Here is a 13,789-nt window from a genome sequence, read left to right as displayed (position 1 = left end):
TGATTGAGATGAAAGGCAAAGAAATTTTCTCTGCAAAGTAAGTTTCCTCACAATCAGAAGATATCAACTTAATCACCAACCAAGGAAAACCTGGATTTAGTGGCTCTCAGCCATCAAGAGCATCTGCTATCTGAAACTTTGGAAATGCTAAAAACTGTGCCTATCCATAGCATAATTTTTTTAAAGCTTTTACTTATTTGATTAGCTGGAGACAACAGCTTCTTCCATGGATGTTTTAGCCACCTGTCTTTATTTTTCACCTGTCACTGATAACCTGTAAGCCAAGATGACCTTTGAAACAAAAGCTAATAACAAGGATCATTATAAAGTTGTACAAAGATATTGACAAAGTGGTCTGTCAGAATAACATTCTTCTTGATAGATTCTGGAAATGGTCAATTTTCTTTAAGCTCCAAGAGTAGAACATCAAAATAAATCCCTAACCATTACAAGAAAGATGTGTCCTGTCTTCAAACAAGAGTAGGTATGAGTGATCTGTGGCATGTGTAGGATATCCAGTTGTTCTAGCTGAAACCTCAAGAAAAAGAATGTAGTCTTTTGCATCAATCAAAACAAACTGATTTCAAGGCCAAATGTCTAGCAAATGTTATACTCATACAAGCTAGTAGTTTAATGAGATGTTGCAGAGCAGCCCTGCACCAAGGGGAGCTTCTGGAGGCTTTCTGGGGCTGCTCACTATTCATGGGGAGTGCACTCACTGTTACACTCCTTTCTGTAGCATAGCACAGTTGCCTTGCTGGGTATCATTTCTATTCTTTGGCCAGAGTGAGATGGTGCATGACAAGCTCCTGCCCTGTCTGAACACAGTGCGTTCCAGGGTGGTGCAGGGAAACTGCAGCTGTCATTGGCCTGTAAACAGAATGTACAAGAGTGGTGGCTCTTACATACCCCTGTCTCAGCCACACACTAGTGCAAATTGGATTCACCAAGAGCAAATCAGACCTAAACAACTTGATTTCCTTCTATGATAAGGTAACAGGCTCTGTTGATGGGAGAAGAGCAGTCGACGTAATACACTTTAGCAAGGCTCTTGTCACTGTTTCACCCAACATTCTCATTAGCAAGCTAAGGAAATCCAGACGAGATAAAAGTACTGTAAGGTGGGTACATAAATACTCCAACATGTAGTCCTCAACGGCTCAATGTTTAATTGGGAAGAGGCATCAAGTGGGGCTTCCCAGGGGTCTGTCCTGGGTCTGGTATTATTTAATATCTTCACAGTTTGGATGATGGGATCAAGTGCACGCTTAGCAAAATCGCCGATGACAGCAAGTTGGGTGGAGGTGCGGGTACTCTGAAGGGTAGGGCTAGGTCCAGAATGCCTTAGATAGGCTGGAGAAAGGGTCTTCAATCAATCAATCAGATGAGATTGAAGGACAGGTGCAAAGTCCTGCACTTGGAATGTAATAATTGTATGCATGCAAACATGCTAGGGGATGAGTGGCTCAGCTGTAGAACTGCAGAGAAGGACATGCGGCTTACAGTAGAACCAACAGCAAGTTCTTGTTGCAACCCCCCCTCCCCGCAATTATACTGGGGTTTATTAACAGAAATGTTTTTTGCAACTTAATGGAACTGATTCTTCTGCTGTATTCAGCACTGGAGAGGCCTCACCTATACTACAGTATTCAGGTTTGGGACCCCATACTTCAAGAATGACATGGACAGTTTGGAAGAATCCAGTGCAGAGCAACAAAAATGGTTAGGGGCCCTGAAGGCAAGGCTTATGAGGGAAGGCTGAAAGAACATGGGCTATTTAGTCTGAAGAAAAGAAGATTGAGGGGGGATATGATAATAGCCTTCAAATATCTGAAGGGCAATTACAAAAAGGATGGAAATGAGCTTTTCTCTGTGGCCATAGGGGATAGGACTAGGAACAATGGCCTCAAGCTACACAGCAGGATAAATTCTGGTTGGAGATTAGGAGGAACTTTCTGAATATGAGGGTGGTGAAGTACTGGAACAAGCTATCTTGAGAAACTGTGGAATCTTTATCCTTGGAAGTTTCCAAGAGCAGGTTGGGCAGACATTTGGCTGAGATGGCTTAGTCAGGGATGATCCTACCTTGGGCAGTGGCTGTAGCAGTTGATTTTGTGATGTCCCTTCCAGTCCTACTTCCTATGATTTTGTAAGTGATATTCAAAATTAATTTAACATTTATAAGGCATTTTAATATAACTACTCCATGGGGTAATATTAAATTCCTTGATGTAAGAGTCTTTGGATAAAGAAAGAGAGCAATTGCAATCTATTGCTTAGTTGGAAGCAATAAAAGAATAAACCTGTCCTTGTATTTGTTCAGTAGAAAATATAATGGAAGAAAGAAAAATGCCAAACTGTGTGGAGTACATTACTACAGAGCCCAAGCTAAAGTTTATCAGATGGGACCATGGCCAAAATAGATACAAAGCATCAACTCTGATTTTAACACTTCATGAACCTTGGGAATTAAATATCTGTCTCCATTTTAAAGAGATTACTGTGAAAAAGTTTAGTTTTTATAGGTCTTAATAGTTAGGATGATTGCAGTCTCTTCTGTAAATCTGGACACCTAGATAAAATTAGGAGTTTGAGAAGTATAGGTTAGGATTACAGGTACCGAACATATAAGGTCACTGAATCTTTTACAGATCCTTATGATTTCAGTTCCTGGCTACAGTATTTCTTACCATAAACAATTTGCTGTAGACTAGAGTCTTCTTTCCAGTGACAACCAGGGTCAGCCTTAGAATTTGCAGGCCCCAAGCTGTCAGAAATGGGAAAATCAGTCCAGTAGTTGCATCCCCATTTGGTACTCTTGCTGAAGGGAGCTCGAGGTCTGACTGTACACTATTTCTCTTTCAATCCTTGACCATTGCTGAGAAGAGGCATAAGGGGTATCTCTGAGTTGCTGTATTTCCATGTGAGGTACAGCCCTAAGTGGCCTTTTTATCCTTGTGTCTTTGAGCTCAGCACTGACCCACGCTTTTTGCTCCCTGACATAATTGCAGATAATTTTATTGTTCAAAGCTTATTGTTCTTTTTGTGTGTGGCAGAAATGTGTGACTGAATCCTTGTAATTCAGCATCAATTAAATTTAGCATTAAGCTACAGACCAGAAGCCAGAATCATTTGCAGTGTGTAGCATATGTCTCTAATTTTGCTCAGTAAAGTAGTAGGTAAACATTGGTTTTCATTTGGTGGCAGGAATGAGCAAAGTGGCAGTTCAGCTTTACCCTGGGCTTTTGTAAACAAGGCCTGCACCTCCAATTAAAATTCAGCTCCTAATTACTTGTACAGCTAGCTGCACAGAAGCATTAACCATTTGACACTGTTACTTTAATCACTATCTCTTAGGGATTTTTTTAAAAGATAGTCCTTCAAGATAATTTCCAAAATAGACTACTGAGTGAGCCTTTAGTTACAACAACTACAATATTTTACATATGCTCCCTAGGCTGAAGTGCCTTAGAATTAGAGAAGGGTTAGAATAAGTTCAGAGATAAATTCAGACCTAATATAAGCAGAGAGTTGCAGTTACTTCATCAGCCTTGATTTTGGCTTTAGATTACACTTGAAAGTAGGACCTTTATCCTTGACTACAACAGGGCAAAGAATTTAACCCAGATTTTAAAAAGTTTCCCATGACATGAAGTAGAAATCAGTAAGTTAGCTCAGCATAGAAACATAACATTTCCTTTTCACTGTATTCCTAGGATTGAACTCACCACTAAGAGCTGGCCAAATTTACTGATAAGGTCTCTCATCAGGTCAACCGAATTGCATAGTTTTATGACAGTGATAGACTTGACACATCAAACACAGAATTTTGTTAATTTATTTTAAACAAACAGGGTTGCTAATGCACTGACACTCTACACATCTCCCTACAGCGATGTTGTTACTGCGCCATGCTTTAATATGTCTTTTAGGATGTCCTAAAGCATGGTGCAGTAACACCCATACTGCACCATGCGCATGGTGCACAGCTAGTTTTAGCCACTACTTTGCTGTAGCGCTGCGCCAAAATGGGGGAGTGTGCCACTTTGGCAAAGTAGCTGCAGACTCACGTGATTACTGTGTGGCTGTAATGCATCATACGACACCATAGGATGTTGCTATGGCAATGTAGGGTGACGTGTAGACGTGCCCTATGAGCCATGTTTCATCCAAGAATTGGCTTTACTTCTTGTGTTCCAAACTGTGGATTATTAGGGGATGTTGTGGGAGAGAAGAGAAAGAGAGAGTAGAGACAGTCCCCCAACTGCAGTAGGCTGAAAACTATGAGGTTAATTCTTTAAAAAAAAGAAGTATTATCGCAGGCTCTACTTTGAGGAAACTTTATTAAGGGTGCAGAAGTAAGCTATCCTAATGAAATGGAAGATGAGAAATGCAACCAGAACCCAGCCTGGCTAGACACCAATCTCTTCAATGAGATGAAACTCAAAAAAGGAATCCTACAAAAAGTGGGAACTTGGTCACATTATGAGGGAAGAGTATAAAAATGTCTCATGGGTATACAGGGAGAAAATTAGGAAGGCCAAGGCACAATTTGAGATGCAGCTGGCAATAAATAAAAGGCAATAAAAAGGTAAACAAGTATGTCAAAAGTAAGAGGAAGACTAAAGAAACTGTAGACTGTAGAAGGCAATCTAGTTAAACATGATGCAGAGAAAATATTTAATGTCTTTTGTACTTTAGCCTTCACAAATTGGGGCAGCTACCAGATGACAAGCCACAGCTGACAGCAAAGACAGGGAAGGAATCAAACATAGCATAATAGCAGAACAGGCTAGGGATTACTTAGAGAAGCTACATCAGGGGTCAGCAGCAGTTTTGGGCACAGTGCCAAAAATACCCACAACCTTGACTTGTAAGATGTTGGCATGCCAGGAGTGCATATCAGGGGAATTGTGACGCCCTGATCCTTGTTGGAGCAGCCACAGCCTCTGCCTTAACATCCACTCCAAGGTGCACGTGCCAAGCAAAATGCCTCCACGTGCCATGTTCTGGCCCCTAAGCTAGATGCTTTCAAGCTGGCAGGGTCAGATGGGAGGGTCTGAAGGAACTGACTAAGATATTTTTAGAGTTCTTAGCTATCCTCTTTGAGAATTTGTGAAGATTGGGTAAGATGATTAGAAAAGAGCAAATATAGTGCCTGTATTTAAGAAAGGGAAGAAGGAGGATCTGGGGAATTACAGACCATTTTGTCTGACCTCTATACCTGTAAAGATCATGGTTCAGGTCCTCCAGGAATCTACTGTGAAGCACCTAGAAGAGAACAAGGTCATCAGGAACAGTCAGCATGGATTCACCAAGAACAAATCATGCATGTCTTACACAATTTCCTTCTATAACAGGGATTGGCAACATTTTTGGACAGAGCACCAAAAACAACCACTGTAGAAAGTGGGGGCGGGGAGAAGGGAAGGGGAGGGGGACACAGCAGGGCAACTGCTCCAGGCACTGAAGCAAAGGGGCACCAAGAGGTGCTGCCCAGCCAGGGTGGGGTGCAGGATAGATCTGTGAGTGGCAAATATGATGGGCACAGGGATGGGGGAAGGGTGGCTCTCACTCCTGGGCAAGCATGGGGAGGGGTGTGCCCCCTGGATCTATGTGTGGGGTGAGGGCCAGCTGCTGCTGTGGGCTTTACCCTGGGCACCAAACTTCATTTCTATTGCACTGTCTGTTGGAGTAATTTATCAATCAGCTTCTCCCAGCTCTTGATGTCCATTTTTTTGAGGTATGCCTTCAATGTGTCCTTATAGAATTTGTTCTGGCCTCCGTAAGATCTCAGGCTGAAACTAAGCTGGGAGTAGAGGACTTGTTTTGGGAGTTGAGTTGGGCATCCACACATGGTGTCTGGTCCAATGAAGTTGGTGTTTGAAGATCACCAACTCAATGCTGGTAACATTGGCTTGAGCAAGGATGCTGACATTGTGCAGCAATCTTCGCATTTGATGCAGAAGGTTTTCCAGAGACATTGTTGATGATACCTGTCCAGGTTCTTGAGATGACAATGGTAGATCACTCATGTTTCACATCTGTAGGGGAGAGTAGGGATTGCATTGGTGTAGACCATAAGCTGAATGTGAGCCAACAGTGTGCTGTTGCTGCAAAGAAGGCCAGTGGCATATTGAGCTGTATTAACAGCATTGTCATTTGCAATTCAAAGAAGAGATTCTTCAACTCTATTTAGCACTGGTGAGGCCTCACCTGGAGAATCCAGTTTTGGGCCCCACACTTTAAGAAGAATGTGGACAGATTGGAAAGATTCCAGTGTAGAGTGACAAAAATGATAATGGCCCTGGGAAGCAAGACTAGCAGGGAAAGGCTAGGGTTATTTATTCTGGAGAAGAGATGACTGAGCGGGGATTTGATAACACGTAAAGAGCCATTGTAAAGAAGATGGAGTGGGCTTTTATCTGTGGCTGTAGAGAACAGGACTAAGAATAATGGCCTCAAGGAACAGCAGGGTAAATTTAGGTTGGAGATCAGAAGGAACTTTTTAACTATGAGGTTTGTGAAGAATTGGAGCAGGCTACCTAGGGAAATTGTGGAATTTTCATCTTCGGAAATGTTCAAGAGTTTATTGGACAGACACTTGGCTTCTGGGATGGTTTAGTCAGGAATGATTCTGTCTTGAGCAGAGGGCTGGAATAGATGACGTTGTGAGGTCCCTTCCAGCCTTACTTCCCTATGATACTATAAATGCACTTTGTCTAGAAACTTTTCTTTAAATGTATTTTTGTTGGATTATATCCTTGACACCAAAATATTTTGCAAGCACATATCAATTTCCATGAAGGTCTTAATAGGATGATAGACTTTCTGAATGGGAGAAGAAAGATAGAGAAGGAGAGCTGTTTGCAAAAACATGTTTTAATACAGTTCTAATGTTTGAAAACTTGTTTTTATTCCAGTGGTATTTCATTTAACTCAAATGAGAATTAGATATCTGTCATTTAGGGAAAGGATTACAAATATATTTAGTCATTCAAACCTACAGATAATTTCAAAATTAGTATCTAATTTAATTGATTTCTGTTAGGTTGAAGCATCCAACCTACTTGGGTGCCTTTGAAAATCTCACTATGCATTTTCTACAGCTTTAGATATCTAAATGCCTGTGAAGTCTGGCCTTTAGTTTCCTGGCACGTATTTGTTTAATGGCATGAGGGGATCGATTCCCACACATGCATGGCAAGACATGCAATTTTGGGATTGGGGGTCAGATCCTAATTGTGCCATACCTATTTACCAGTGTAGGGGGCTCCCCCAACCTGGCACTCTGGCCCAGCTGATAAAGCTTCCCTACACTTGGCACCCTGAAAATAGCAAGGTGCAACCCCATGCAGGGCTGCAGTACATGGCTGTCAACCTGCTGACATGGTTCTTAACCAAACCCTACTACGCAGCTGACATCAGACTGCATGGCGGGGACATGCCACACATTCAATTTAAAGCATAATGGAAACCAGCCATAAAAATATTACACATATTTTATGGAATATTTTTGTGGCTGGTTTTGTATTTTTTGTACTATTAATTGCCTGAATGTGTGACTGGGGTACTATTTAAGGTGTGATTAACAGAATAATCACAACTTATGTGTAACTAATATCTGCCAGGAACCCTAGACACCTAAGAACTAAAATACCTTTGCAGTTTTTAACTTAATTCCCAGGGGGAATGTCTGCACTCCAAACTTACGCCAAGCAACAGTGCCCTAGAACATGCTCTGCTGCTCTTTGTCTGAAACAAAGCAGCTTAGCTTCATTGCACTTCTTAATGTCAATCCCAAAATACCTAGCTCAGTGAATGTATCCATAAAAAGACATTTACCTATCTAATGAAATTTAGGAGCTCAAATTACTTTCTATGCATTATTGAACTAATTTTTAAACTGTTACTTGGTAAAGATTCTTCATTTACATGTGGAGTAATTGAATCACAAACCTTAAACAATCCCGTGCGCAAGCTGATGGCTACATTTGAAAACATTTCCATACCCAGGTGAAATCTATGGCATGTGGACTCAATTCTTGTGTTTATATGTCCTGATCATTAACCACAAGACTATCCTTCCTCTCTGCCAAGACCCTAATATATGAACATTTGGCTTCCATTACTGCAGTTGAAATGATTTTCTTGTTGGAAAACTTGAACTACAAAAGAGAGTATATATATTTAAACTATTTATTAGGGCTGTGTGAAGCTTTGGTCACTGATTTAATTTGGAGGTGATCTGGCCTGCTTCAGCTGTGCTTGCCTGTTCCTGAGCAGGGGGAGCTGTGGGAGAAGCCCCCATTGCTGCCCTGCCTGGTCCCATTCCCCACCTGGCCCCAGCCTGGGCCCAGCACTTTAAAAAAAAAAGAAAAAAGTCCTGCACTTACTGGCTACAGCAGTGGTGATCAGGGCCTCTGAGGGCTCATGGTAGAGCCCCCCCACATAGCGTGGGTCAGTGGGGAGCAGCAGAGATAGCCCCTCCCTGCCTGGCACCCATGCAGCAGCTGCACCATGGCACGGGTACGGTGCGGCTTGGCAGGGTGCTGCATGTTGTCTGGGAGTTGGGGCCACTGGGGTTGAACTGTGCTGGGCTCCAGCTGACTGCTGGAGCTGCCCCAGCTCCCAGACATCACTTGGAACACTGCCGAGCTTCACTGCACCCGTGCCATAGGGCAGCTGCTGCCTGGGTGCCAGGTGGGGGCAGAGATCCCTGCTGCTCCCTACTGCCTTGTAGGGGGGCTCTGCCACGAGCCCTCAGAGGTCCTGATTGCTGCTGCTGTATCTGGTGAGTGTGGGGCTTTTTTTTTAAGTGCTGGGAGGCTGGAGCCAGGCAGGGCAGCCATGGGGGCATCTCCTGTGGCTCCTCCAGCTGTGCCTGCCTCTGCCCTGGTGAGGGGAGCCACGAGAGAAGTCCCCATGGTTGCCCTGCCTGGCCCCTGCCTCCCAGAACTTTGAAAAAAAAAGCCCCGCGCTCGCTGGCTGCAGCAGCAGCAATTAGGGCCTCTGAGGGCTCATGGCAGAGCCCTTCCGTGCAGCGCAGGGCAGTGGGGGGCAGCGGGGATTGTCCCCCTTGCTTGGCAGCTGTTGCATCGCATGGGTACAGCGTGGCTCGGCAGGGTGCTGCGCACTGTCTGGGAGCCTGGGCCAGGCGGGGTTGGGGCCAAGCAGGGCAGCTATAGGGGCTTCTCCTGCAACTCCCCCTGCCCAGGGAGAGGCAGGCACAGCTGGAGGAGCCGCGGGAGAACCTGCATCCGCTCAGCTGTGTCTGCCTCTCCCCAATGGATCTGAATCTCCGAATCAGTGCTGAACCTCCAATTCTGGTGTGGCCACATCAAATGGGGACAGTGATTTGAATCACCAAATCGAATCACTGTCCTCTGAGTCAGCTGAATCCAAATTGAATATTTCCCTGTTTGCACTGGCCTACTATTTATCCTAGATTTTTTTAAAGATAATTCACCCTCCCCAAAATTTAGTTTGGGAAAAGTTTGACTCAACAATTTTTTTTAATTTAGGATTTCTTACATGTTATATAGGACCTCAAATATATGTAAAAGCATTCATTTCATTTCACAAGATGCACATGTAATACAAAGAACCTAAACGTACAGCCTGGAAGCTGAACCTACAAGATAAAATATTTTATTAAACATACGGTTTATTTTTGCAGTTTGTGAATTGAGGTCACCCACTATGAGCGACTTCCTCTGGGGCCTGGAGAATTCTGGCTGGCTAAAGCATATCAAAGCCATCATGGATGCAGGCATCTTCATTGCAAAGGTAAAGCATGTAAAGCTAAATAAAAACTGACTGACCAAAATCACTGCTGGAGCAATTTTACAGATGTCAATGGAGTTACAACAGAAAAGAATTTGGCTCTAATGTTTGATGGTGTAGGTCAAGGCAGAAGAAAGCACAATTCATCAGTGTGGCAAGAACTGCTATGAGGTTACTTTGCCAGTAAATTAGAATAACATTTTTCCATTTTGCTTTTGTATACTGTGGGCCCTGGGCATGCCCCATTCCCCATTTAAAGGCACATAGGATCTGATCCCAACCATTTCACCTTCTGCAATGCCAATGGCAGGACATGCAATGTTGGGGATCAGGTATTAGATCCCAATCACGCCATTGCTGCTTGCCAGTGCAAGGGGCAGGCCATCCCTGGAGGGGTTGGATCAGGGCAACTGCCTCAGGCCCCAGACTTTGGGGACCCCTGCAGAGCTCAACAGAGCAGTTGCGGTGACTCTGCACCACCAACTTTGCATCCAGCTGCTTGCTACCTCCCCCTCTCCCTGCACCACTACCACTGCCACTGCTGATGGCAGCAGCAGCTTCTTCAAGTCTGGGGCATGTGGGATTGGAGCAGGGATGGGGCCCCTGCTTGGGTCAGCTCTGGGAGGGGGAGCCAAAAAATCTCAATAAATCGTTTTTACTATTGAGAAACTGTATATCTGAATCACATTTGATTTCATCAGTGGTATTTATCACCCATTAATAATCTGTTAATTTCCACATCCTCTTTGCTAACTCTTTTGTGCCTATCACCATTTATTGTTAGTGTTCTCATTTTGAGGCTTCTGTTACAAAATGATACAACTCATATTTTATCCTAATAACAGATATTTAAATGGATTGCTCGTCTGAGAAAGTTTTATTTAGCTGAAGTATCTCTTAATTTTGTGTTATTCCCCAGCCTATCTTTCTTTTATAGTAAGTAGGAATTATGTTATTTCTTTTACTACTCTTGTTTCTGAAATATAGTATGTAGTATATGTAGTTCTTTGCTATGCTGGCTGGTTCGAGACACTCATAGTTTTATAGATGTTAGGGGCTGGAAGGGACCTTACAGATCATTGAGTCCAGGAAAGACTGCTGGTGTCAGATACTTCCAGCAAGGTGGGCATCAAGATTGCCAGGGTGAGTGATTGTACCACCTCTGGGGGGGAGCCTGTTCCAAACCCATTATTTTGTTTTGCTTTTCGAGATCATGTTAGTATGCAAGTGTTTCGATTTGAAAATAATGGCTGCATCTAGATGAGTGAGCACATGCCTGTTGTGGTATCTCAGTTTGAGGGAAATCCAGTATAAAAAAAAATGTTGGAAAAAAGTGGCTCAGGGTGTGCTCCTGGAGCATGCCCTGAGGCAACTGGAGGCTGAGTCCTCCAGAGAGATGCTCTAGCATGTGGCCAAAGCTTCTGTATGGCTGCCAGATACCTGTGCTGGAGAAAATAGGAGTGGGGTAAGGCTGCAGCAGTGACCTGGGCTTAGGCTCTGTCCTAGGTAAGTAGGGCTGTGGGGGTAGGGGGGAGTGTGTATGTGTGTGTGGGTGGGGACTAGCACAAAGGGCTAGTGTCCCCAGATACCAAGTGGCTGGGCTTCAGAAGCTCCTGAGGGCAAGTAGCCCAGAACTGCTCACCAGGGCAGCTTTTTATACTGTTAGAGCCAGCCTCTAGCTCCCCCTAGCTAAAGATCCAGGAGGAGCTGGGCAGGGTGAGTTTGCCCCAAGTAACACACTTTGCTCCACCCCAAAGTGTATGTTCAGGCATGTGCTGAGGCACAGACCTCCGGCATAAATTTGTACTGCTGCAAGCACATGTGCATGGATGTCTGGACATGCCCAACATGCCTGTTCTTACATTTTCCAATATTCAGAAACTATGTATAGAAAGAAACCTACTCAAATGGCATTTTCACAGAAATCACGAAATCGGGCAATGTGTATGAAATCTGCAAGGGCACATACTTCCTAAAAATAAAATGCTGGCTCTCTCGTGGGAGCCAACAGTCCTTATGGCTGCTGCATCCTGGCCATGCAGCATGCCAGGGGAGAAAGGGGGAGGGGGCTGCTGGCATGAAGGGGAGCAGGCAAGGTGGCTGCAGCCCTTGCTTCTCACCACTGATTGGCTAAGAGGGATACCTGTTGTGTGGCTCCGCCACTCTCCATGCAGTGGCAAGGGATGGGGCTGTATGATCGACAGTCCCCTTAACCAATCAGCAGTGAGAGGTGGGACTACTTGGGCACCTCAGCCAATCACAGGCACGGCGGGGGGTTGCCACAATAAGCCCACAAAATGGTGGCTGGCCCTGTGATCTACTTGAAAAATTGGCTGCCTGCTTCCTTGATTTGGGTAGACCCCTACCTATGTCCAATTTTTCTTTCTTACCTTGATTGTGTCTTTCTAATATACAGGGGTTGGTTTTTTATTTTATCCTCATATAACCTGCTAGAGATAGCACTGTCAGTCAGTAAGTAAAATCTTAGGCCCCTGAAGTCAAGTTCTGCTATAAACAGCAGTGGGGTCATTGCCTTCAGGCCTTGCCATCTTTCTTTTAGCAGGGTGTTTATATAGCATCTATCAGTTTTTTTCTTTATTTTTGTTGCCTATGCATCTGACAGCCTCCTGTTTCTCTCCAAATTCAGTGGAAAGATTTGAACTTTAATCTGGAATGCAGTCGTGTTTGGTTACTGGAATTTGGTTACTTGAAATTTATGCTCTGTTTATGATTTGTCTTTAGCAACGAGGCTTTTAGCACTTCCAATTCTTTATTGGTCTTTTGCCCACATTATTCTAATTCAGATAGATTTAACTCTCTTCATAGATAAGCACTGATGATTTATTGCTATTCGTTGTTCCACTTTAAAACAAAGCTCAGTGCTTATTTTTCTAGTTACTATCTTTCTTATTTTATTTCTGTTTTATGATTTGAGTAGAGCTTTCTTTAGTCAGCATAAACAGTCAAAGAAAGAAAGGACAGAAATCTTATTAACAAATATCTCCTTCATTATGAGCGATAACTTCCCTAAATGATTTCAAAATAAATGTAACCTCTTCTTTGTACAGATCACTTGCACCATGAATACCTAATATCCTAATAACCTGAACAAGGGTTTTCAAAATTGTTGGGTCCCATGGGCTGGATATGACTTGCAGCTTATTATGGGCTGGATCTATGGGGATTGCTGCAGGCCAGGTGACCCCTGAGTGGTGGCAGTAGTGGCAGCAGCATTAATTTCTATGGTTGCTGGAGTTCCCCTCAGATAGAGAAAGGAGTTGGATCTCAGACTGCTGTATCCTGGCCAGATGTGGCCCACCATACCATTCTACCCAGTCCGTGAGGCCCCTCCAAAAAACAAGTAGTACAAGCCTACGGCTGCTTCTCTGAAAGTCAATGGGAGGCAGGCTTTCAGAGGTCACGTGTCATTGGACTGGGTGGGCTCTGTGCCTCCACCCCCATGGGCCTCCTGGCACTCCAGCTGGGAGCTCCATGTGGAAGCAGTGAACATGATAGTATGTGACTGGATAGCTGGTGAATGGGGAAAGGAGCTCCTGCCTGCAGGGGCATGGTGGATGTGAGTGTGGGGTTTGTGGGTGGATGTGGGCCCCCTCACCACCGGGGGGGGTGGGGACTGCCACAAGGGGCAGCATCAGGTGGCGGACTCTTGAGGCACTCTTGGCTAATGGCAGGAAGACCCCCTCAGTGGCACATGGCTCTGGCTGAGTCTTGGGAGCTATATGTGCAGCACGTAGACAGCCCAGCCCAGCCCAGCCTACTGGCATGCACCGCCAACCCAGACCAGGCTGGCTCCATGCCAACATGTGGGGCTCCTGGTGCTGGAATGCTGGAAGCCCCACATGGAGGCATGGAGCTGGCCTGGCTGGGCTGATAGCGTGCAGCTTCTGCCTGCAATACCAGGAGGCCCACATTCTGGCATGGAGCCAGCCCAGTCGGGGGAGGCCCACACCCCAGCATCCCCACACCCCCATAAACCCAACAC

The 13,789-nt window shown here is 44.6% G+C and overlaps 1 protein-coding gene across 1 annotated transcript in view; it reads left to right on the top strand.

Annotated features, from left to right (window-relative positions):
- MTMR7 (myotubularin related protein 7) overlaps positions 1–13,789 on the top strand; it is a 93,195-nt gene that overhangs the window by 65,325 nt on the left and 14,081 nt on the right. Inside the window, exon 8 of the mRNA XM_019553405.1 lies at positions 9,680–9,789. Coding sequence (XP_019408950.1) covers positions 9,680–9,789 — 110 coding nt within the window. The remainder of the gene's footprint in view (positions 1–9,679; positions 9,790–13,789) is intronic.

The sequence above is a fragment of the Crocodylus porosus genome, unplaced genomic scaffold (genome assembly GCF_001723895.1).
Source record: "Crocodylus porosus isolate Cpor-Errol unplaced genomic scaffold, CroPor_comp1, whole genome shotgun sequence".
NCBI lineage: Eukaryota > Metazoa > Chordata > Crocodylia > Crocodylidae > Crocodylus > Crocodylus porosus.
Note: the sequence above shows the minus strand (reverse complement) of the source record. Positions and strands in the feature narration are given on the sequence as shown.